This window comes from Planococcus citri, chromosome 2 (genome assembly GCF_950023065.1).
Source record: "Planococcus citri chromosome 2, ihPlaCitr1.1, whole genome shotgun sequence".
NCBI classification, from domain to species: Eukaryota; Metazoa; Arthropoda; class Insecta; order Hemiptera; family Pseudococcidae; genus Planococcus; species Planococcus citri.
In genome coordinates, this window is record NC_088678.1 from 44,683,700 (window position 1) to 44,706,746 (window position 23,047).

Sequence of the window (23,047 nt, forward strand, 5' to 3'; positions counted from 1 at the left end):
TTTCTTCTTGACCCTACAGTTTCATTCAAAAATAGTTGCGGAGTAATCGTTAGATAGCGTTACTTACTGTCTTCAGTTTACAAAACAAAAAATCCTGTGACGACTTGTTTGGGTTCATTTCATGACTGATAAGAGTGATAAGACAGTGTGGATGAAAAAAATATCAAATTTCAGAATCATTCTCCTACTTCTACCGATACCGAAATTCTTGTTTCAAAAATTCAAAATCTTGAATTCCTGAAGCAAGTCTTCTTAAACTTGAATAATTCAGATTATGATCAAGCTTCTAATTATTACTTAATTCATAAAAGTTTCCATTGTAATGAAATGACCAAAACCAAAACTGTCGTGAAAGAAGTGTTATGGAACCCAGTCACAGGATGTCACTTTCCAAATCATTCATCCAACCAGAGTTCACATTTCATACAACTGAAGTACATCCCTCAAGTCGGACCGCAGTGAGTGTTGCTTTATTTTTTACCAGATTTTCTAAGCTAGCTGCGTTCTTTTGAAACGAAACTTTGTTTCAGGTGTGGATTTGCTGCGTTATGCATGATAGCCTCCTACGCAGGCATTGATGTGAGCCCAGACGATCTAGTTTCTAAAGCCAAAGAAGAGAATATCAGCAATTATGGTGAAATGTTTTCAGCGTGCAATATGGCAAATTTTGCTCAAAACCTATTCAGTTCCCATTTCGAAGTTACCTTATTCACTAATTCAATTAAAGGACTCAGTTACCAGTTCAGAGATTATTTTGATAATGATAATTTGATTTTGATACCGTATCCTTTTTTACTTAATTAGTACAGTAGGTCTACTCATCTCTTTACTTATGTTAGTTTTAGTTTAGGTATTGTCGGAAATGCAAATGTCAAATATGACTCACTCATGTGAGGCTACGTGACCGTTACGCCTTTCTTTCTTCAGCCCTATTGTTGTATGTATTATCCTTAACAGTCATTTCAAGATATGATTGTGATTTTAACCACGAGCCTTGTCTCAAAAATGGAGCAGCTGCTCACTGGGCGGTATTATGCGGATATGTTAACGGAAACGACGAAGAAAACTTTCATGTGATTGCGTGCCATGGAAAAAGCCGATATGCGGCTATTTGGAAATATACAGCTCTGCAGGAGAGTAATGACAATCTACGAGAATTAGGAACGAAGCGGTTGAACGACGGAAAGAATTATATTCTACCTGCAGGAGGCGTGAAGGAAGGAATTGCGTCACAATGGATTTTATTTAAGAGAAAATAAAATGATTTTTTCAATTTTTTATGATTTTAATATTTTATATGACGTGTTTTGTTTCATGTGAGAAGAAGAAAAATACATTTACTTCGTTAAAATGTATAATGTAATGTATTTAAAATCAAATCAAAGGCTGATTTCATTTTACGCATGTGTTATGGACATTTTTGACCTGGGTATCGATTATGAAAATTCGTTAAAGTTAACGAATTCGTTAACTCGCATATTTTTTCTGTGACCTTTCGTTAATTTTTCGTTAAGCCATGTTAAGTTTACGTGAGAAAATATCTCTCGTTAAGTTAACGAATAGTTAACGAATTCGTTAACTTTAACGAATTTTCATAATTCCAGCCCTGATCGCATTACTGTGAGTTGCGAAGCAGCTTCTGCGTCAGACCTTAACAATTCTTGTCTCAATAATTAATGTTTTGATTTATATTTGTCCAAAACTACTCTAAAATCAAAATGAGATTTGAAAAAAAAACTAGGTGAAGCAACAAGCGACAACCGACGAGGAAAATTATGAAGAAACTTCAAGTTCAAATCTTCACTTTCTGTGCTAGTTGAAAGAGGGAGGCGGAGGAGGCGGAGGAGAATCGAAGAGATATGTGATACCTGTGATACCTCAATAACCTGGCTTGACAATCGACCACGCTATAAAAAAAAATAAAATAATTGTAGTTTGAAGGCGCGCTCTATTGTTTCTATTGTTCTACTAACAGTTTACTGATAACGATATGACGAAAGACTCGGCCTAAAACGTGAAGTTCACTTTCATCTCATCAAGAAACATTTTTTGTAACGTGAAATTGAAGAATTAGTCGAGTGTATTCATAATTAATGTTTTTCTTAATTTTCTAATTAATTTCTGTGACTTTCAAATTTAAAATATTTGCCGGTATTCTGGTTTAATCTAAATTTACAAAAACTCTGTCCAAATGAAGTAGTAATATGTAATAAGAAAATACCTCCGAATCCATTCGTAATATTTTCAAAAATCTGGGTGAAAAACACCTTTTTTCGCATTTCCAACGTAAGTAAAATTGAGATATTGATGTATTCATTGTATTTTGTCGTATCGTTATTCCTATAAATTTAAAAATTCTTACAAACAAGTGATCGTTCTCGATTTATTCGCTAATCAGTGATCCTATATCCAATCTGTATGTTTACATAAGACTTGAATTATGTATGTACCAACTGATCTCATTTCACTATGCAAACGTTGTGTTAAAATTATATTCAATAGTCCCTACAGATTCGGTTGAGGATGAAGCCATCTCTTGTTTTCTTGTGAATGATGGCAATTATTGACAGTTCGCTTAGTTGATAAGCTAAACCAGCGTCAAATAATTTACGTGATACATCGTTGAAACAATTGGTTTCCCGTTTTCATTTCGAGTAATATTAATTCGACTTAGAATCAATGTATAGTTGAACTTGCATGAAAAACTCTACAAGTTAATCCTATCATTTGTTGTTATAGAAATCCGTGATAAGATGTTGAGTAACAGTCAACCTGTTATTAAAATACTGAAACGTCCGCCAAACCTAGTCACTCCAGAACAAGTCAACGGATTGAAAAGTTGCAATGTTAAACCGCAGCCAGTAATCAAATCATTACAACAGGTATTTATTCATTTGCGTATGAACATGAAAATTTTCGTACAAAATTGTACTAAAATATTGTCATTGAAATTTTAGCGCGAAATGGAATATGCTGAGGCTAGACTTCGAATATTTGGCACGACAGAAGAAGAAGAAAGATTACAAAATAGTAAAAACCAGTAAGTTCAGACTTTTATTTATGTAATTTTTGCATTTTAGTATGTTATAAAATGAAAACATTTGTTGTGATGCGATTAGGTCAGACGATGCTCCTAAAAAAATTATCAAGCCTACTAGAAGAGAAAATGTGATTAGATACCCAAAAGGACCTGACGGAACTAAAGGATTTAATTTAAACGTAAGTTGAAATTTTATAACTTGAAACTTGTTCCCTATTGTTCAGTTTGATAAAATTTATATTCTGTTATCATTTTATGAAATTTCAGAGTAGATGTAGACAAAATTTAACAAACTCGAATGATCTTGAAGAGGACAAAGATCAACTTGATATTGTTTCTAATGGTTTTTCCAATGAAAGTCATTAAATTTTCATTTATATCTTAAAACTTTTTAAAAAATTTTTATATTTCGGCTATGTGTGAAACATATATTTTATCGACGTTCGATGTACATTAATTTTCATTTTTCAAAATCATTATTGTTCGTCCAAAGTGGAAATTAATTTTATTCAAAATCAAATGATATGACTAAGACATTTTAATTTTGAAATGTTTTTTCAATTGAAATTTTATAACTTTCAGTAAAAAAATTAATTACAAAATTTTGTATCATTGAATGAAAGTTTTTTTAAAATTATTTTTTAGTAACTTTTTTACTTAGGCGCAAACTTGGATTTTTTCGTTTGGTCGCTGTTTAGAGAACTAATCAAAGTTCTGAAATATTAATTTGAATTTGTTTTTCTGGAATTGATTTACTTCGATTTATCGAGGTTTTATTGTGTTTCTGAAGGAACCATTATCAAAGCGAATATTCTAATTTTGAACGATGAGTACCTATTCATAGTATGACAAATATTTAATCATTTTATTAATGTTGCCTCAAAGAAAAAGTTATAATAAAGCTACTTGAATTTGTCGCCTATGTAAAATGATTAATGAGTTTTTGCTGATGTGCAACTACGAGTTGGTCGTATCGTTCCTGTTCTTATTAGTCATCAATGATAGGTAATATTTTGAATTCCACTTTACCTATTCCAAATGTGATTATTTTTTTTCTAATGAACTGTACAAAGCTGTTTGTTTAACCATTTCCTTTTTCTATGTATATTATTTACCATAATTTAAGCGAAGTTACTTTGTAAATGGGTTTGCTTAAGTTGGAATTTAATTTTGTTTGTAATTATAAAAACATAATTCATTATAAGAACAAGTTCATTAATTTTTTGTGTTTTACTTTTAATTTCAGTATAATGGTTTTTTATGTTGATTTTATTATTATATATTTTTTAAAATTTACATTGCTCCCCTTTGTAAAATGAGATCGGTATATTGTTACGCATACTCTTTTTTATATTATTGTTATGTATTTTTGTTGTAATGTATTGTGTATTATTTCATGCGTACATCATGGTTTTATGCTGTTTCTTAAGTATAAAAACTTTCAGTTAATTGATCAATTTATACCTTAACTATGTAATAAAATCAGTGTGCGAGATAGAGGAGCAATGAATGAAGATTAAATTATGTAAATTTCATGTGTTGTAGCTTTTACAGGGTATTTAGTGTTTTGAAAACATTTTATTTATAAATGAAAACTTCTACCTTATGGTTGACAGTTGTTGATCTTCTGCGTTACCATCACTGCAGGATTTTTCAGATGTAATCATGTATAATATTAAATTCTTTTTTTCCCCTTGGCTGTGAGTAAACTTTATTTGTGTAGCCCATATTCTATTGGATTTTATCGTTTATTACACATGAAATCGAATTTATTCAATCACGACGGAAATAATCGCAAAGCTGCTACAAATAAACTAAATACTAAGTTGAAAGTTACGACACTAATTACGATCTCAGATTCAAGTTTCTTCATTCTGCACGCCCTTTTCATTTTGTACTTAATCTTTTGCGGATGTCGTATTGCAAGACTCTCCGAACCATCTCAAGTACCTCGACCTCTACCCACCTGTGAAGCGCACATGTGTGAATTATCCGCTAAGGCATCGACATTTGTTTGATTTGTATTTTCTACGTAATCCGTAGATTTAAAATGTATTTGAATTATTTTTCGATATAAATTGAACTTCAGCTTCAGTCGACATAAACGTATGTAACCAACTGATTTGATCGACGAGTTCCGGAGACCCTTTCCTGAAGAATCCCATTATTGAACGCAACATTTTAATTTAAAAACTATTTTCTCTGAAATTACCTACGTTTCAATTTTTACAACTTGATCGCCGATGTGAATTTCCTTTTTACGAAGCTAAGATTAAGTATAGATTCTCAATACGTACCTTTTGTTAATATATTGTATTCAATTTCTAAATTTGTTACGTGGGGAATAAATTTGTGCAGTTGTAATGCGCTCACGTACTCGCTATTGTTTTTTTTTGTGTTCAATAATTAATAAATTATTTTGCACATTTCTCAAATAAGTATGTAGATGATAAAAACCGTTTTGAAGGTGTACCAAAAAAAGTTGAAAATATCGAGAATATGTTATGTACTTTAAAAAAGAGTCACAGTCTTCTTGAACAATAAAATATAAAAAAATCATACAAAATCAATATCAAATAATTTACAGCAACATGATGAATGAGAAACATAGATTAACTAAAATGTTGCTTATAAAACGAACGTACTACATTAGGATGTATTAAAAATTTTAAATAATTATGCTCTACGTGAATTATGTCGTGTTCAATGAAAGCTTTCAATGAAGAAAGCAACGCTGATTTAGAGGAAATTGATAAATTTTTAACGGCTGTTCTCAACAATTCCGAAGTTAGTGTTCCTGAAAAATGCAAAAAAAATCATAATTTTTATTCGTTTCATCAAAAAGCAAATAAGCTTACCGCAGTGATCTGTACCTTTAAAATTCTTTTTATTCTTATTTAGAAAATCCTTCACTATTAGTTCAAATACTTCTTTAGTTCTTTGATCTTGCCAATTAAATACTTTGTTCAGCAATTCCAGCGTTGGATCAGATCCAGAAGGTTCAATATCAATTGATTTTTGGTAACTTATTTCTGTTGCGTAGGAGTCAAAAGTAGTTACATCCAACCAAATGAAATTGAAACAGCTCATTTTACTATTACCCCACACTATAAAAAAAATATGGAGAGATATTACAGTCAATAGTCATATAAATATTTCTCACGTAATTTTTATATTTGAAAGTAACTTACGCAAAGGAGCATTTATATGGTCCAAAGATGCAATAATATGAACAAATGGCGATTCAGCTAATTTACTCAATATTGTCTGTTTTTTAGCTCCTCTTAATGCAACGCCGTCAATGTTATTAATTATGATGAATACATGAATTTCATATTGTTTCAGTTCTTTCAAAGTAATATCCAAAGCTTCATTAACATTGGCTGGGCAATGAGATATATCCAAAATTTCTTTCATCAAAGTTTTGATCATCTTGAAAATGAAAAAGAAAAACATGAAAAACATGGTATGAATCTAAAAAATCAAAAATTACCAATAAAATTCACCTCGTTGATGGAAAAATTATTATTGAATCCATTCACCCTCAACACGTAACTGTTACTTAGTTTATCTTTATGAAACTGTTTGAGGATTTCTATTTTGGAACCAACACCGAATAACATCAAATTAAATCCTTCTCTGAAATAAATAAATAGAAATAGTGATTTCGAAAGCGATGCACGAGTCAAGTAGATATAATTTACCATATTCTTACTTCAAGTATAATAACCACTTGGTGAATTGTTCTGTATGTTTCGTCATTAAGCTATTGATTTCGTGTTCATGTTTAACGTATTTATTCGAAGAAATTTTAATATCACTGATCTCGGGAAGAGGTAATTTGCTTAAAACGTTACTTGACGTGATATTTTTCAGAGATTTTCTTTCGAAATATCCTTCCGAGTCTAAACGTACCTGAAAACTAGAATTGTTAATACGCACGTTATACCATGAGAAAACAACAAATATTTTACTTACCTCATTTTGATAAGCGATTTTCTTTTGAGGTGTAATACGGTAAAGAGTTGAAGGTGAAGAAATCTCATTTTTCCGAAGAGTAGATAGCCTATTTCTTTTCGCAGGAGTACTTTCGTAATCCGAATCGAATTTGTTTCCTTCATCATCAGATTCTGATTGCGAATCATTCGCGCTGTATTCAGAATCTAAACTTTCGGTATCATCTTCTTCTACTTTATCTTCTTCAACTTCACGTATCACGGTTTGAATTTCTGCAACGAGATACAGTATAAAATAGTGCGCATACAAATACGTAAGAAAAATTCAACAATTAACCGACGGATTTACTTTTCTTTAGTTTTCTTCGTGCACGATAAGGTGTTTGAGTCAGCTCATTGATTCCATTAAAATTGAGTGTTTTTCGAACAGACGGAGTGCCAGGAGTGGTTGATGCATTTCTCAAGGTTCTAGCTGTACTGCGAGTATGAGGAGTATTTAAGCAATCGCCAGTAGTATATCGTGGTGTTTTTGGAGTTCTACAGCCATTGATTGAGGGTACAGATTCTTTTTCCAGTTTTGGAGTGTTTCTTATGCGAGAAGATGATCGTAAAGTTTCACTTTTGACAAACGAAGGACGTTTTTGATCAACTTTCGGCGTGACGTCTCCTGAAAAATCTTCATCTGACGGTGTATGATCTGTAGGTGATGATCTTCTAACTATTTTCAAAGGTGTGACTTTTCCTTCTTCGGATGAACATCCTGCCTTGACAGCTTTGACGACAACAGGTGAGCCTGGACCTAAAAAATAACGTTCAATTGTCACCAGTCGAATTCAGTTAATGACACAAAAAGACCTAGATCTTCGGGTATAAAACCAATAAATCTACTTGAATTACGTTCGTCATTTTTTATGGTAGAAAAACGGCAACGCGAATTCCTGGGAGGTGTGTCGTTCGGAGATTCTAAATACTTCGGCTTCGGCGTGCCCCCATGACGAATCGATTTTCTGAGAGTTGGAGTGGAGGTACGACTTCTTGACTTCGATGCAGATGAACAGTTCACTTGATTTCTTGTCCTTTTTGCAATCGGTTGATCCGGAGAATCTAAAATGGATTCGTAACAAAAAAGAATACATTTGTTAGTAATTCCCAAAGTATAACTCTATGAATTCTGAAATATGAAATCAAATTACCTAACGAAACGTTCTTGCAAACCTGATCATCAGAAACGAACTGAACCTCAACTTTTTTTCTTTCGTTTTTCGACATTCGAATAAATTATGTAACAAGTGGATCGTCAGAAATGATGATTAATTCAATTCACGCAGTACGTCTTAATGTTCGATCTTCACTTCATCCCTTTTCGAATTGGATTTATATTTTTATTCAAATTTGCATAAAACCACTCAACTAGCACAAACTGAACGCTGAAACAGAAACTGCCGGAAAAGTTGTCAGAAAATGAGGTAATAGAGTGAGTCCGAGTCGTGAGATAAACCTTTGGCGCCAAAACTACGATGATAAGAAATCACAAAAAATCCAAAATACCTCAAAATACACGCTTTACGAAGCACTGAAATTGAAATCAGATGAAAAGCTGAGAACACTGAAAGCTTGATCTCTCACCACTTTAGTTTTTAATCAATGCATTACCGGACCGCTATAATTAATAGTAATTAATCAGAGAATAGATTTTTCATTTTAGAATAATCTTTGACTTGAAGGGAATAATGTGAAAACGTCTCCTGTTTCTTCTTTCAAGATTCAGAAAAGCAAAAAACGAACGAAGACAGCGGCCGTTTGAAAATTTTGGAAAGTGTTGTACATTTATCAACATTGAAAATCTTTCTTAGCCAGGTTACACAATCGGTTTTTTATCCGGCGCTTTACTTTTGAATTTTACAATTTTCAAAAATTTTGTTTTACATGTACATGATGTAAAATATTAAATAAAATTTTGATAATTGATAAATTCAAGCAGGCAAGTTGAAAACAAAAGCTTTCAAACCATTACAGAACGGAAATTAATTTTTTCAAAATTGCTTCACTTTGTTAACTGATAAGAAAAATAATGAGAAATAAACATTTTGGGATGTCGAACGTCAAACTTTTATGTGGAAACTTTTAAAGTTATCATTGTATCGTAACTGTTGGTAAGATTAAGTGCGCGATGGAAATTAAAAGTATTAATTCAGTTCTGCACAGGACGTAGATGTTGGTGAATTAATTAGGATTAGTTCGCTATCGCAAAATTCTTGTTCAACATGAAGTAACGAAGTAAATTAAATATGTGCAATTTGTGCAATTAAAATTAATTCGTTACAAAATTCTCGTTGATTTTAAAATGCAAATAGTAAAATTGGAAGTATTTGGAACGCTCTGAATCAATATCTAGTTATCTTTAGTGATAATTTTTACGGCTTGTTAATATTCTCGATCGTAGAAAACCGATTCGCATGTAGTATGTTTCTTGTATACCTACCTGGAATATTTTTCGTATAATTCAAAAATTGTAAAATGGTTTTTGGTTTAGGTCACCTAAAGTCACTGGGTATGTATATTTAGAATTGATTTCTTTCTCCTAGTTGGAGTAAATTACATGTCAGTTTAATTGTTTAATTACAGGTGTAAACCCAGCTCCGTCGGTTGGACGTTCCTTTCTGGTCTCCTTATGCATGGGAATAGTATTTGGTTTTACGTTTGCCTACGTACTGTTTCATCTTACCGATTATCATCTCAGAGGAATAAGTTTGATTCCCGAATGGTACGTCAAGTTATGATAGATACGAGTATATCAACTGTTGGTTAGTTATCGACGTTTTTTTAATTTCTTAGGAGAAGCGAACCAAGTTCGCAGTCGCATTTGGATCGTCATAGCCATAATGACAAGCTACATCATCATGAATCTTTAACGTTTGCTTTAAAAAATCACGACGATTCCCAGCATTTGGGTGAGTGAATGATTTAATCGGCGCATTTATAAATTGATATTATTTTAAGTGATAAGCCGCATAACTCCAATGCTCTGAATGATTCACTGAGTCTTGATTTTATTTTCAATTTACTTAATCATTTTTGCTTGAATTAATTCACGAAATAATGGTGAAAGATGAATCATCTTCGCATGTCATCAATTTAATCTAGTGCACAAATCGAATACTTACACAATTTCAGGAAATAATTCTTATTAATACTTTTGTATCTATCATAACAGAAGACGAAGCGTCGGTGGCGAATATGTTGAAGGAAAAAGTACGCGTTTTGTGTTGGGTCTTAACAAATCCCGATAATCACAAAAAAAAGGCAATTCATGTAAAAGCCACTTGGGGAAAACGGTGTAATACTTTGCTTTTTATGAGCAGCGCTTTAGGTAATGCATATCACATTTGAAATTTAAAACGTGCTATGAAGCCAGTTTTCGTAGGCTGTTTGCTCTAGTGAAAAAAAATCACGTCTTTGGTTAAATATTGAATATATTGATTGTATTGCAAACTCTAGAAAATCTTTTCGAATACATACATATTGTAGATAAACTGGGTGGTGATATTTGTAATTCGTAAACCACGTAGATCAATCCACACGTTTTTACATTTTAACTAATGTAGACATTGTAACCGATGAAGTCGAACGTGTGGATTGCAATCACCGCCCTGATTGTAAACATTTATGGTAGATCGTTAACTAAATTAAATAAACGAACAAAAAGAGGTTATTTTTCGTATGAGAATTCTAATTACCGCGCTCTATAAACTGAGCTAAATTTCGAAATAATATCGAATTAGGTACGTTTTTTAAAATTTCATTGCACGTGGAATATTTTTCAATCTCTTACTTCTCTTTCTTCGAAAACAATGCATGAATTTTTGTTTAGACGAAGAACTTCCTACTATTGCTTTGCCGGTTGGTGAAGGTAGACACAATTTATGGGGAAAAACGAAGGAAGCTTTTAAACACATATACCAACATTATAGTGGTAGTTATGATTGGGTTATCAAAGCAGACGACGATACGTAAGAATCAATTTCTTATTTGGTATTTTTAGAATGAAAATAGGTGTTGAAAATTTGTTGTCCGATTTCACTACGTTTCATTGACATTATTCTTTCAATTTTTAGTTTTGTTATCTTGGAAAATTTACGATATTTATTGAAGGATTACGATCCAGATAAACCCATGTATTTAGGATGTAAATTTAAACCGTACGTTAAACAAGGCTATATGAGCGGAGGAGCTGGTAAGATTTCGTAATTTATTTTTATTGTTTGATTTCATTGGATGCAAAACATAGATTTCTCAAATCAATAATATTTTTAGGATATGTGTTAAGTCGAGAAGCGGTGCGAAGATTTGTGGTTAATGCACTGAATGAATCGGGTTGTCGGCAAGATAATGGAGGGGCAGAAGATGTTGAAATGGGTAAGTGATTTTAACTACCTCCTGTAGCAAAATTACTCGCATAAATGACCATTTCATTTATCGCTCAGGAAATTGCTTGGAAATGGCTGGAGTTGAAGCGGGAGATTCTCGAGATCATCTTGGCCGAGGCCGTTTTTTCCCGTTCGTTCCGCAACATCATTTGATTCCTGGCCATACCGACAAAAGTTTCTGGTACTGGCAATATATTTATTATCCAGCGGAGGAGGTAATTACATAACACCCTGTACGTTCATTGACACGAGCGGGGATTAATTTTTTTTTAATTCTAGGGTATGAACTGTTGTTCTGATACTGCCATTTCGTTCCATTACGTACCTCCTTCTGAAATGTATGTTTACGAATACTTCCTGTATCACCTGCGACCATACGGTATATCGCATAATAGTGGTACTAATTATCTCATTTCAAATACACCTAGAAAAAAAACTAATAGAAGTGTTGCTGTAACGAAGTCGTGAATTGCTGAGATAGCTGCAGTACTGACTCCAAATTTCTAGTTGCCAAAAATTCATCAGTAATGGTTACCATTTTTAGTCATTATATCGTAAAAATTGGCTACGTAATTAATGTATGTAAATGATGGGTACTTTTAAAGTTTGTTGCATATCTATGGGTTACATTAGGCGTTTTTTGTCGGATATCAATCTATCGGAATTTTGAGCGGAATTGTTTTTAAAAAATCTGTTTCGTTCGTGGTTCTAGCCATCATTTTTTGGCATGTTTGGACAGATTTGTATCGCAAAGCGATGGTTTTTTTGAATTGTTTGCGTTAAACACATACCTAGTTTAAATGAGTAGGTGATATTCTTAATGAGTAATTCGTTAATATTGTCGTTACTAATCATTATTGTTTTCTTGGAATAACCAGGAAGTACCATTACGATTGATTGATGTGAAATGTGTTTATGGTAAAATATGTACTTCATTTATCGTTTATATGTAGGGTTTATAACATTTGAAACGTACTTGAATCGAATACTTTCATATATTTTTGAAACTTTCTTTTTTTTAAATTATTGTTAAGTCGAATTCTCTAGTGAACTGACTGAAAGTATATGTATGTGTTGACTGTAGTGTGTATATGAGTAGATTGCGTACGAAAGTAGATCGAAAGAAAAATTATGATCAACATAATTTAATCATTTTCGAATGTTGAAAATATTTTTATAGTAATTTATTTCTATGTTGTAAGTTTTTACATTCCAGTAATGCGTTCTCTCTAAGTGCATTTGATTAATTTTTAAACCTTGTTTATTCCCAAAGGTAAATATTTCTAAATGAGAAATTGCGCCAAAAATTATGTCTACTTACCTACTAAAAAAACTATCATGATTTTCAATTTTTTCCTTCAGTGGGTAATACATGTTTTATATTTTATATATCTTTGTTATTAATTCATTCAATGTTTGTTGTTCGATAATTTTATAATATGACTTGTCTTTTTTGATTAATTGTGAAATTTTGACTAATGTAATTAATTTTTATAGATATTTTTTTATTGATCTTATGAATCAGCTCACCAACGCTCTTAATTTATATTATCTACTCTTTAATCGATTGTGAAAGTAATCCGGTGTCATTATGAAAATCCTTCTTTATGATTTCTTCAATTATCTATTTCTGTTGATTTTTTTGTTTTTTTCCAAAATTTTGTTATTTATTCGTATGATAAATCTATTGCGAATCTCGCGATGTTATTATATTTTTCATGCGTGAAAATGTCTAAAAAATATCAACTTTCATTAAATGTAGTTATCAAAATTACGCAAATGCCTATGTCTAATAAACTATTACATATTTATTTATATTACTAAATTGCCATTAAAATGGCGAAATAACTTTCCGGTGGTTGATTTTGACGACATTATTAGACTGAAATGATGAATATATGGATCTCAGACGTGGTTTTAAAAAAATAACTGAAAAGAAATGATCGTAAAATTTGAGTTTATCTCTTTGCGATGAAACGTTACTCTGAAATATGTGATTTATACGAAATGATAAGAGTTCTTTACGCCCTGCACATTGAGGTAAAATGTCTTGAAAAGTGTTGAGTGTGAGATTTTTATCTCTTTTGAACTTTCATTTTTTGACCAGAGTTGTTTTTATTAAAAATATTCTCTTTATTTTATATTTATTATAGTTTGCCGGTTTTCTGTGACGACGTTAAAATTTATCTACTTATTGTCTTTTTGTGAATTTTTTCATTGCAAGCATGAAACCCATTATGTTCATTCAACTTTTAGCCGTCAAAATACGTAAACTCGAGTCTTGTGTGAAAATTTTTCTATTTATGATTAAGTATCTGTCTTTTATCAGTTCGAAGAGCGAATAATTTGCATGTTTCTTCCCACTACATTTTCATATCAAAATAAATTTTTTATATCGGAATAATTCTAGTATACTTAATATTTTAATTTTCAACTAGTCAAATATCAAATTCTTTAATGTAATAATTATATTTTTTTATTCGCAGAAGGAATATATTTTATTTGCGACTTCGCTGTACCTATTTTATTATGTCTGAAAATCTACATAGGTACCTACATATTATAATATATCGTCTTGTCATTTTGACAAAATAGATTTAATGCGTTGCTTTTCCCGATGCGATGAAACCAAAATTCCTCGCGATAATTTTGCTATTTTGCGACACCATAAATTTCCTTTCAGACATCTCCTCCCGACTTCCGTCCTGTAAGAATTACGCAAACTCGTTCGTTTTTCGTATCCGAGCGATAATTTTCATTCTACGCTTATTTTTCGTGTCCGCAATTTTCAACTCGAAGAAACTACTATAGTAGTTCACCAATAAAATTATGCATCGAATCATACGTAATACTTCTCTTAAAACTAATTACCCGCCAATTATCTAAAAATACATTTCAGTTGATGACAATTACACGCAATGTACAGTATGCCAGTAGGTGTTAGGCAATTACGTACGGGTGCATAGGTTATGAGATAGAAAAAACAATGAACAAACTCAGCAAAATGGATGTTAAATTATGATTTTTTTATTGTTCACTTTTCAGATATTGACTTGACACAGTCAGTCAATTCAAGTTTGAGAAACACATGAAAAATATAATAAATATAGGTACCTATTTGTTGTCTAAAAAATAGGAGATTTTTGGAACGTCTTTTAACAGGTAGAAAAAACTTTTTTAAAGCTTACTTAATTTTTAAACATTCATATACACAACATTAAAACAATTTTCATTCAAGTGAATCATATAAAACGTTGCTTATAATCTAAAACTTAAGCCATTACATCAATAACAGGTATTGCGATAAAAAAATGAAAGAAGTACAAAAGTAAGGTTAGGATGACAATTAATATGCGTTTTAAAATCATATTCCGAAGTGAAACAGTAAACGGTGTATTTTATACGAAACAAAGAGAAACGGATGATTAACATCGATTAAAAAAAATTTTACATTAAAATGCCAAAGTAAATTATCACATAATGGCGAATCGTTTCAACACAAAATAAATAAAACGATAGTTTCATCAGATCCATTAAGTCATGTCAAATGAAATTGTACTTAGAAAAAAAATAACGAACTAATCTATTTAAACGAGCGAAAAACGGTATGTACATGAAGATCTGATACATACAATACAAGAATAGATGTAAACAGTGCGGGATTGAAAAACACACGCGCTTTTTCATCTACTCTACGGATATATACATACATAAACGTAATAAAAAATAAAACAAAGAAGATATTTGAATTTGCCAAAATGTAGTGAATACTCGCCTGCCCAAATTTAGGATATTGCTTTCGTATTCGTATGACAACATCCTAAAGCACTACATCGGGCAGGGGAGCTGCACACTAGGTGGACATCACCTTTCTTTCTTTATAATAGATTTCTTCGGATTCTTTATCGCATAATAATAACGTAATTGCACCAAATAAGAAGATAGCTGCTCCCCAACCAACGCCGTAGGCCCAGCCAAATTCCCAAACTGTTCTGTTCCCTGTAATTAATTTAAAATAAAGAATTACAACAATATTTAAAACGAAAATTCGAGTAGTCCTACTAAATACGAGTAGGTATTTTATATTTACCTAAATTTAATTCTGCTCTGAAAGAAACTGGATATAAGATTAAAGCTACTAATAACGAGGTCACTGCGAACAGAAAAATTAAGAACATGATAATAACACATAGGTTTAGGTAGGTAAGTAGGTAGGTTGGTAGGTACCTAGATGCTACTAAATATAGCGTACAAAATTATTCATAAAAGTTACAATCAGTGGTGTAATTAATAAAAACATTATATTTTTTTACAAAAAACTCACGTGCTAATGCCATAACATAGACAGCGAACCGATAAAATTTAAATTTTGTCCTGTAGTCATTGCTTCGTAAACCAAGGGCAGTTAAGAATGTTGCAACTGTGTCAGTTACTAAAGCAACAATACATAATGCAGCTGAGGTACGAATGTATCCTGAAATGGAAAAAACATTCATGTAACAAGTATTTCAATTATTCGCTCATTTCTTTCTTCCGTCATCATAGAATTTACGAGTAATCTATGATTAGTTGATAGACAGGCCTTCAAAAATTTTCTCAATCTAAAAAACGGAAATAATTCTTTTTTTTTCAAACAGAATGTGAGTATCTATCTGCGAGATACTTATGTAGGTATTTTTAAATTTTATTCATTGGGAAATATAAAAATGTGTAGGCTAATTCTTTGAAATTGCTGAAAGGTGTAAGCATTTTTTAATAGGTAGTTTATTTGTTATACATGAAAAGCAAATCGATCAGTGTTAATTAGAATCATTATCGTCTGCCACGACAAACTGAACGAATTGATTTATCGCCTACATTAATTAATCTCGAATGTTTAAGATTAATTAACTTATTAGAGATACAAAATCGAAGAGAAGGGGTTGTTGATCAATACCTTCATCTCTTGCAGGATAGCATTCTGGATCTCGTTCTTGAACGTTAAATGGAAGAGGTGTAGGTGCGTTTTCTCCAATACAATGAGAAAATAATCCTTGGCGCCATCCTTCAGCTATCAACCAATCGCTGGATGTCAATGTCATAATCATCAACACGATGACTATTAGACCGCATACTAACGCTATAACCTATAAAGTGGATACAAAAATTCAATTATCGGTTTTCCAACAGTACTAAAAATGAAATTTAAAAAATACAATATAAAAAAATTTAAGTGATTCTAGAAAAGAGAAGTACTTAATGTAGGTGATTTCAAGAGAGAAAATAGGTACCTAATTACAAAAAAAAAATTAAAAAAAGATTTTCATTATGAGACTGAGACATGACTCAGAATAAGTAAATTGACGAAGAAAAGCATGACAAATCTGTTCTCAGAAATCACAAAATAGGGTATGGACTATGGAAGTTCATAATTTTATGGCTTGATGAAAACGATGTCGATAAGTCACACACCATGGATAATGCTTAATAAGCAACTCATTTCAAAACAAGAAAAATAAATATGTTTACAGGTAATCGATAAGCTAAGTACGTTTTCTTGATTCTTCTTTGAACAACACACGATTCGGAATCATAGCTTATACTCAATTAACTCGTAACTAACAAAATTTTGCAAAAGAGCAATTGATGTAAGAATGATTGCATAACCATTTGCCTACATTTGGGTGAGCATTCTTATCAGTAAGTTTTAAAATGACATAGGTATTTCAGGTAATTTTTACAGAGGGTTTTTAAACTTTCAAGCTTTTATTTAGTTTTTCTTTCAATTTTAAACACAGTTGAATCTTGTTATATAAGAAAATCCTCTCTTCGTCGAGATTCACAGAATTTCTTTGAACCTCGACGAAATGAGGATCTTTTTCTATCACAGGGTTTAGCTGTTTTAAGATAGAAGGAAAAACTATACAAAGCTTTAAACCACGAAAAACTTCTGTAAAAATTGCTCGAAATATTTCGTTTCAAAACTTACTGATAAGAATGCCCACCAATTTGATAATATTTAAGCAAATGTTATGCAACGATTCTTAATAAATATCAATTGCTTTGGATTCAGGTTGAACTCTGACTAAAATAAACGTACATTTTTCTAGCCTGAACACAGACGATGCTAAATATTTTGTTTAAATTTTGCTAATAATTAAATAAGCAACTAACCTGGGCGATGGCGCCATTACCATTTGTCGACATTTTATAGTAATTGTAACAAATACGAAAAAAATAATAATCGAACGAATAACTACTAATTTCAAAAATTATCCATAATAAAATATTTTTTGGAATGGTAAATTTGAAATTCTTAATAGAATATGAATACAGCAAAACCGAATAAATATTTTCGCGTAATAAGTAAATGCTACAAAAGGTTATAGGTTGATAGTCCTGCGCGATAAGTACCGCAAGAAATTGTTTACTCTGGATTTTGCTGTAGAAAAGTTGAAAAACAGCCCTTAAACCCCCTTAAACAACGAAACGATAATATATTAGTCGTCACCCGGCCAAATTTCCACATGTAGTATGGAATGTATTGTATTTGGCAAGCAATGCAAATAATATATTATTATTGAGGAGCCAATTTTTCCAGTTTCCTCCGAATGTCTAAAATTACATTTCAATTTTGGAAAAACTGGAACATTTTTAAATGAATATTATCTCATTGAGTATTGAATTGATAGGTAAACGTAAATTTTTTTTCAGTATGTAGTTTTTTCTTTTTGAAAGCATTTATTGGATTTGCATTATTTTTAGTTTTTCTTTCAATTTTTTGCAAAAAAGAAGACTGACATAATTTGTTTTAAAAATAAATAGATTAAATATTGAAAGAATTGTTTCGATGTCGGTGGCTCGATATATTCGCTGCTGATTCAATTGGAAATTAAATACATTTTAATAAAGCCCACCTAATTGCAATCCAGGGCTTAAAACCATTTGGATTTTATTGGTTGTTGTGGTAGATGGTTTTTGAAAGACTCAAAAATAATGGTTTTTGGTTATGGATTCTGAATTGGTTTTGCGATAACAAGCCATAACGGCTCCAATTGGTTTTAAGGTTCAAGTTTCAAAGTTTTTCTGGTTCTGGTTTTGAAATGGTTTCAATTTTTTTTTAATGTGTTGTGGATGTGGTTTTGGTTTTGTAATTGTATTTTTTTTTCTGGTAGTGGTGGTTTTTCATATCAAAAACCACTTCAAATTTTCAATTGGTTTTGGTGGTTGTGGTGGTTTTTACATCAAAAAATTTACCGAAAAACAAATTTAAAGTATGAGTATATAAAGAGTACTACTAAAAGTCTGATTTGAGACAACAAAAAAAACAGAAAATTTGCATCACTGGTCTAGAAAAACCAAAAAAATTGCAGAAACCAAAAAGAACCATTTCATGAATTGGTTTATGGTTGTTATTGGTTATAGTTACATTTGAAATTCATTGAAATGGTTCTTGTGGTTGTGGTTTTCTCCAAATAACACAAGGTTTTGGTGGTTTTGGTTTTTTCAATTCAAATTTTTTTTCCAAATGGTTGTTTTTAAATGAAATGGTTTTCATTTTTTTCCAACGTATTGGTTTTTTGTTGTTGTTGTTGTTTTTGAAATTTACAAAAAGAAGTTAAAATGGTTGTGGTAGTGGTAAAACCAATTGAAAAACAATGGTTGTGGTGGTTTTATTTGGTTTTGGTTTTGGTGGTTTTAAGCCCTGTTGCAATCAAACTAAATTCATGTTGAATGTTAGAGAAACATCAAGGTTTACAATTTTATAATGGATATTGACGTAGGCAGCGTAGGCTACTAATTTCATATTACACACTCAGATAACTGTCGCTAATTGAAAAATTAGATTAAATAATAATTAATATGTGTATACTAATTCAAGTGTGACAATTCTTACTTTCAGAGGCCGTGTAACCACCACAATTTTGGTGGATGTTGTCATCATATTGAAAAAGCTGGGCTGAAACACCAAAACGAAATACAGACATGTAGCAGTATGAAAGATTGAACGATTATGATTAACTATAACTACAGAATGAATGTTTTAATGCCAGTCTGCTGCGAATGCATGAATTTAATCTGAGATAAATATACTTTACATCAGCGTTCTTAATTGAAACCTCCGAAGTTCATCGAAGTTTTTATTCGAGATAGCTGTTTTGATTCTGAAACAAGGTAAGTAATCTACGACACAATCAAGTTTGAGCCAAAATAAAAATACCATTACCTGATCATAAGTATCCAATAATATTTCGGCAAGTTTAACTCATTTTCGAAGATTATTTTCAAAGTATTCAGCCGAAAAATTCACAAATACATACGGTCAAAGTTATTCTGCGACGTAAAACTCGAGTAATGAATCGAAGCGTTACGCTACAATGGAAATGAACAATTGATAAACAAAGTCGTGATCGTGATTTCAATTTCATTGATAATTACCCCAATCAGGTTTTTTAGTGCGCATTAATGACCATAGATAGAGTTACTTTATATCCCGGGATCTCATGTCATATCATCTCGAACCAGTAATCACAGGCACGTGCAAGCCTAGTGCAAGTGTCCGAGCGGCGAATGAATATTGATATTGAATGCTTCAATTTGGTTGATGAATAAATTTTAAATAAAATTGAAAAAGAGAATACGAAAAAAGTACCATCGTTCCGCGCATACATTTTTGTGACATGTGACCCAAAAAGTAACTGATAACTCGTTTTTATCTGTTTTTATCTCCAGTCATTTGATCAAGTTGATAGTAGGTATTATTTTGACAATTTAACTAGGTATATTTTAATTAAAATTAAATTAAAGCTTACTTGTACATTACACAAAATTCTAACCAATTTGAAAGAGGCTTCGTTTATGTATCCTTTATAACGGTTACCAAGCAGGATTTGTTTTACCTTACCAATACAAGGTTAATATTGTTTTATTTTTACGAAATATGGCTAGTATTTTTGTGAACAAAATCATGAATTTTTCAGATGGTTTTACAATAAATTTAGGTAATACCTACGCCTCATGTTATTGCGTTAAAGAGAGTCGATAAAGATAATGTGAAATATACGTTGCTTATGAACGGTCACAGTAATTAGGAAGATTATGAAAATACGAAGGTAAATAGGCAACAACACCGTTGAATACAATGATGTTCATCTTAAACACACACACTTTTGATTTTTGTCATATAGGAACGTCTGAAGCTTTCCATTGAAGAAGTTATTGACGGAAAACAGACATTGCTATAGACGATTTCAATGAAACGTCACAATGACGTCACTTGACGGACAGCTGCAACGTGATTGGCTAATGGTGTAGCGACAATTGTTCGAAAGCGGTTTTGACTACGTTTTTGGCCCTCGATTAACATTACGTTAAATGGGGAATTTAAAATCTATAAAGAAATTATGAGAAAGGTTGTATGATATTAGGGTCTTTTTCAACGCAGAATCCGAATTTAACAAGCGTTTTCCTCATTTCTTTATAGATTTCAAATTCCCCATTTAACGTAATGCTAATCGAGGGCCAAATTTGTTTGTTGATAATGAAACCGACCAATCACAGCACAGCTGTCCGTCAAGTGACGTCACTGTGACGTTTCATTGAAATCGTCTATTGGATACATTTAAAAGTAAAACGAACGAATTCATCAATGAAAAGCCACCCGGATTGATTTATAGAATTATGCATAGATTGCAAATGTCCACTAATGAAATCACGTTGGAAAATTTCCTTCCTTATGTGATATTCATTCATTGTTTCAGTAATTTATTTTGTGGCGTATTTTTCGACGCATTGGCTTAAAATCCGATTTGCTGAAATGCACTTGAAATAGTAGGACGTTTTTAGCACTAATTTGTAATCAAGATTTATAAATTTTTACTTCAGTTATTGTTTTAGGTTCGATGTATTATTACTAAGTATGAATAACTTGATTGGACCACTAAAAGAAGAAAAATACAAGGGAACTCCCGAGTTGAAAAAACGTGTTCCAAATTGTCGCAAAAAAATGCGCTATCACCAGAAGTGTTTTTGAAAAATGGTAAATGCATAACTACAAGTCGCGAGCTTCGTTTGCATGAGCTGAAAGCTGAAACCTACAACGGTATGGTGCGATTACTCAAGCCAGGATGTCGCACGATAATATTTATGTTTGATCATGTTCGAGCTGATTTATTAGTATCACAGTTTTATAAAGCTGTGTGGCCACATCGCAAGTGAGTGTAAATTTGATCATTTTTTATTTTACGATTTCCTGAAAGGTATAAAATATCTCGATTGTTCAAGAATAAAAATTTATTATTCGGCTATGCGAATATGGAAAAGAAAGCTTCGCTGGAATGGTATTCAGAATTAGTCAAGGCCTGTCTTCCGGAACAGCAAGAAATTGAAATAAATCCATATTTTTGTGCTGGAACTGTACTAGCATTATCTGGAATGAGAAAGTATTTCTGCCTGTATCATATAAAACATCCAGGCATTTTTCCTAGTAAAGTAAGCCAGCCAATTTGTATTCTCATGTTGAAATTGATGAATTTTTGTGGTAAAATTTTGAAATCATTCAACAGGAAAAAGCAGACAATTTTGTTACAACATCTACAAAATTCGCCACATGCACATACACGGACGAAGAGCTATTAAAAGGTCTACGAGAATGGCTGAATAAATTATTTAGTGGATCGGACTGTATTATCCGTTATCGTGTGAAGCATTGGCCGGAATTCAAAATTCTATAATTTCGATAAGCAGAGCATTTTTGCTGTTTAAAATGTTCAGTGTGCTGTATCTGTACCTCTCTTATTTTTAAATGTTTTGTTCATCGTGTAAATTTTTTTTGTGAGCTATTTCTTTTTTATAATCATTTGCTAATGTGTAAATTGTCAATTTTAAGACATCGCTGTATTTTTGTTGTTATAGTATATATTTTTACTTTTTTTCCTCTTCGACATCACGAATAAGTACCTAGTTTGTTGATGTTGAATAATTATTACAATTTCAACGCAATTCGAACTTTTTATCCCTATCATTAACAGTTTACTAGCTAATTGCAATATCATCAAGTTGACCATGAAGAACAAACCTAGTACGAATTGCTGTGTAGATAAGGAAAAGTTGCCTTATAGTGCCATACCTAGTAGTTTTGACGCTCTAGCTCTGCAAAAAATAAACGAAATGTTATTGAAAAAGATCCATCGACAACTTTTGAACGTATGAGAGCTTTTGCAAAAAGGGAAAAAAATGTACACTTTCAGCCTTCAGGCAATGTGTTCTTATAAGTGCGTACCCATATAAAATGCATGTATTTTTCGAAAAAAATACTTCCAATCTACAAAATAATACAACACTCAGTATTCGCTGCATAATGAAAAATACTAGGTACCTAACGGTATTATTAATTCTAGTCAAGTCAGCGCGTTATTTTCATCAGTTTCAAATACATATACATCTTTTTTAAATTAATTTACTCGTAATAACGTTTTAATTAAAACATTTCAAATATCATTGAATTTTTCGTATTTTTTTTTCTTTACGATGATGTGATGAGATTGCATATTCAAACAATCGAAAGCAGCTAAGTACTTGTGGACATTTATTTTTAACGATTACGTAGCTGTATACGTAGTTATATGTATCTAGAAATCAATCAT

The 23,047-nt window shown here is 31.6% G+C and overlaps 5 protein-coding genes and 1 long non-coding RNA gene across 16 annotated transcripts; 4 read left to right on the top strand and 2 right to left on the bottom strand.

Annotated features, from left to right (window-relative positions):
* Positions 1-113: 113 nt before the first annotated feature.
* Positions 114-1,278, top strand: LOC135835984 (actin maturation protease). The gene is made up of 3 exons (XM_065350521.1): positions 114-458; positions 531-782; positions 968-1,278. The coding sequence occupies exons 1-3, from the start codon at positions 328-330 to the stop codon at positions 1,257-1,259; spliced, it is 675 nt and encodes a 224-aa protein (XP_065206593.1). The 5' UTR covers positions 114-327; the 3' UTR covers positions 1,260-1,278.
* A 752-nt stretch (positions 1,279-2,030) lies between these two features.
* Positions 2,031-4,737, top strand: LOC135835988 (SUZ domain-containing protein 1). Of its 2 annotated transcripts, XM_065350527.1 has the most exons (6): positions 2,033-2,286; positions 2,503-2,654; positions 2,740-2,882; positions 2,958-3,040; positions 3,120-3,219; positions 3,308-4,737. In XM_065350527.1, exons 3-6 carry the CDS (start codon positions 2,754-2,756, stop codon positions 3,404-3,406), a joined length of 411 nt encoding a protein of 136 aa, XP_065206599.1. In that variant the 5' UTR covers positions 2,033-2,286; positions 2,503-2,654; positions 2,740-2,753; the 3' UTR covers positions 3,407-4,737. The 2 variants fall into 2 exon arrangements, with proteins under 2 accessions (XP_065206600.1, XP_065206599.1); XM_065350528.1 differs by lacking the exon at positions 2,503-2,654 and having other exon boundaries at positions 2,031-2,286.
* Positions 4,738-5,529: 792 nt separating this feature from the next.
* On the bottom strand, positions 5,530-8,944 carry Orc2 (origin recognition complex subunit 2). Of its 2 annotated transcripts, XM_065350513.1 has the most exons (10): positions 8,545-8,944; positions 8,190-8,435; positions 7,885-8,100; positions 7,346-7,795; positions 7,019-7,269; positions 6,756-6,955; positions 6,547-6,679; positions 6,232-6,472; positions 5,914-6,147; positions 5,530-5,837 (listed from the first exon to the last, which is right to left on the bottom strand). In XM_065350513.1, the coding sequence occupies exons 2-10, from the start codon at positions 8,263-8,265 to the stop codon at positions 5,653-5,655; spliced, it is 1,986 nt and encodes a 661-aa protein (XP_065206585.1). In that variant the 5' UTR covers positions 8,266-8,435; positions 8,545-8,944; the 3' UTR covers positions 5,530-5,652. The 2 variants fall into 2 exon arrangements, with proteins under 2 accessions (XP_065206585.1, XP_065206587.1); XM_065350515.1 differs by having other exon boundaries at positions 7,894-8,100; positions 8,190-8,944.
* Positions 8,945-9,144: 200 nt separating this feature from the next.
* On the top strand, positions 9,145-13,931 carry LOC135835983 (glycoprotein-N-acetylgalactosamine 3-beta-galactosyltransferase 1-like). Of its 2 annotated transcripts, XM_065350519.1 has the most exons (9): positions 9,147-9,547; positions 9,622-9,760; positions 9,832-9,947; positions 10,211-10,366; positions 10,868-11,006; positions 11,112-11,230; positions 11,311-11,412; positions 11,481-11,638; positions 11,703-13,931. In XM_065350519.1, the coding sequence occupies exons 1-9, from the start codon at positions 9,514-9,516 to the stop codon at positions 11,889-11,891; spliced, it is 1,152 nt and encodes a 383-aa protein (XP_065206591.1). In that variant the 5' UTR covers positions 9,147-9,513; the 3' UTR covers positions 11,892-13,931. The 2 variants fall into 2 exon arrangements, with proteins under 2 accessions (XP_065206592.1, XP_065206591.1); XM_065350520.1 differs by lacking the exon at positions 10,211-10,366 and having other exon boundaries at positions 9,145-9,547.
* Positions 13,932-14,428: 497 nt separating this feature from the next.
* Positions 14,429-19,706, bottom strand: LOC135835987 (transmembrane protein 47-like). Of its 2 annotated transcripts, XM_065350524.1 has the most exons (6): positions 19,630-19,706; positions 19,300-19,362; positions 16,360-16,549; positions 15,748-15,897; positions 15,514-15,576; positions 14,429-15,422 (listed from the first exon to the last, which is right to left on the bottom strand). In XM_065350524.1, exons 2-6 carry the CDS (start codon positions 19,345-19,347, stop codon positions 15,277-15,279), a joined length of 597 nt encoding a protein of 198 aa, XP_065206596.1. In that variant the 5' UTR covers positions 19,348-19,362; positions 19,630-19,706; the 3' UTR covers positions 14,429-15,276. The 2 variants fall into 2 exon arrangements, with proteins under 2 accessions (XP_065206596.1, XP_065206597.1); XM_065350525.1 differs by lacking the exons at positions 19,300-19,362; positions 19,630-19,706 and adding an exon at positions 17,577-17,726.
* On the top strand, positions 19,362-22,906 carry LOC135835989 (uncharacterized). Of its 7 annotated transcripts, none has more exons than XR_010556991.1 (6): positions 19,953-20,154; positions 20,384-20,515; positions 20,591-21,233; positions 21,288-21,616; positions 21,687-21,893; positions 21,968-22,906. It is a non-coding gene; the product is annotated as an uncharacterized LOC135835989 (long non-coding RNA). The 7 variants fall into 7 exon arrangements; XR_010556988.1 differs by having other exon boundaries at positions 21,300-21,616; XR_010556986.1 differs by having other exon boundaries at positions 20,591-20,725; positions 21,032-21,616.
* Positions 22,907-23,047: the final 141 nt, after the last annotated feature.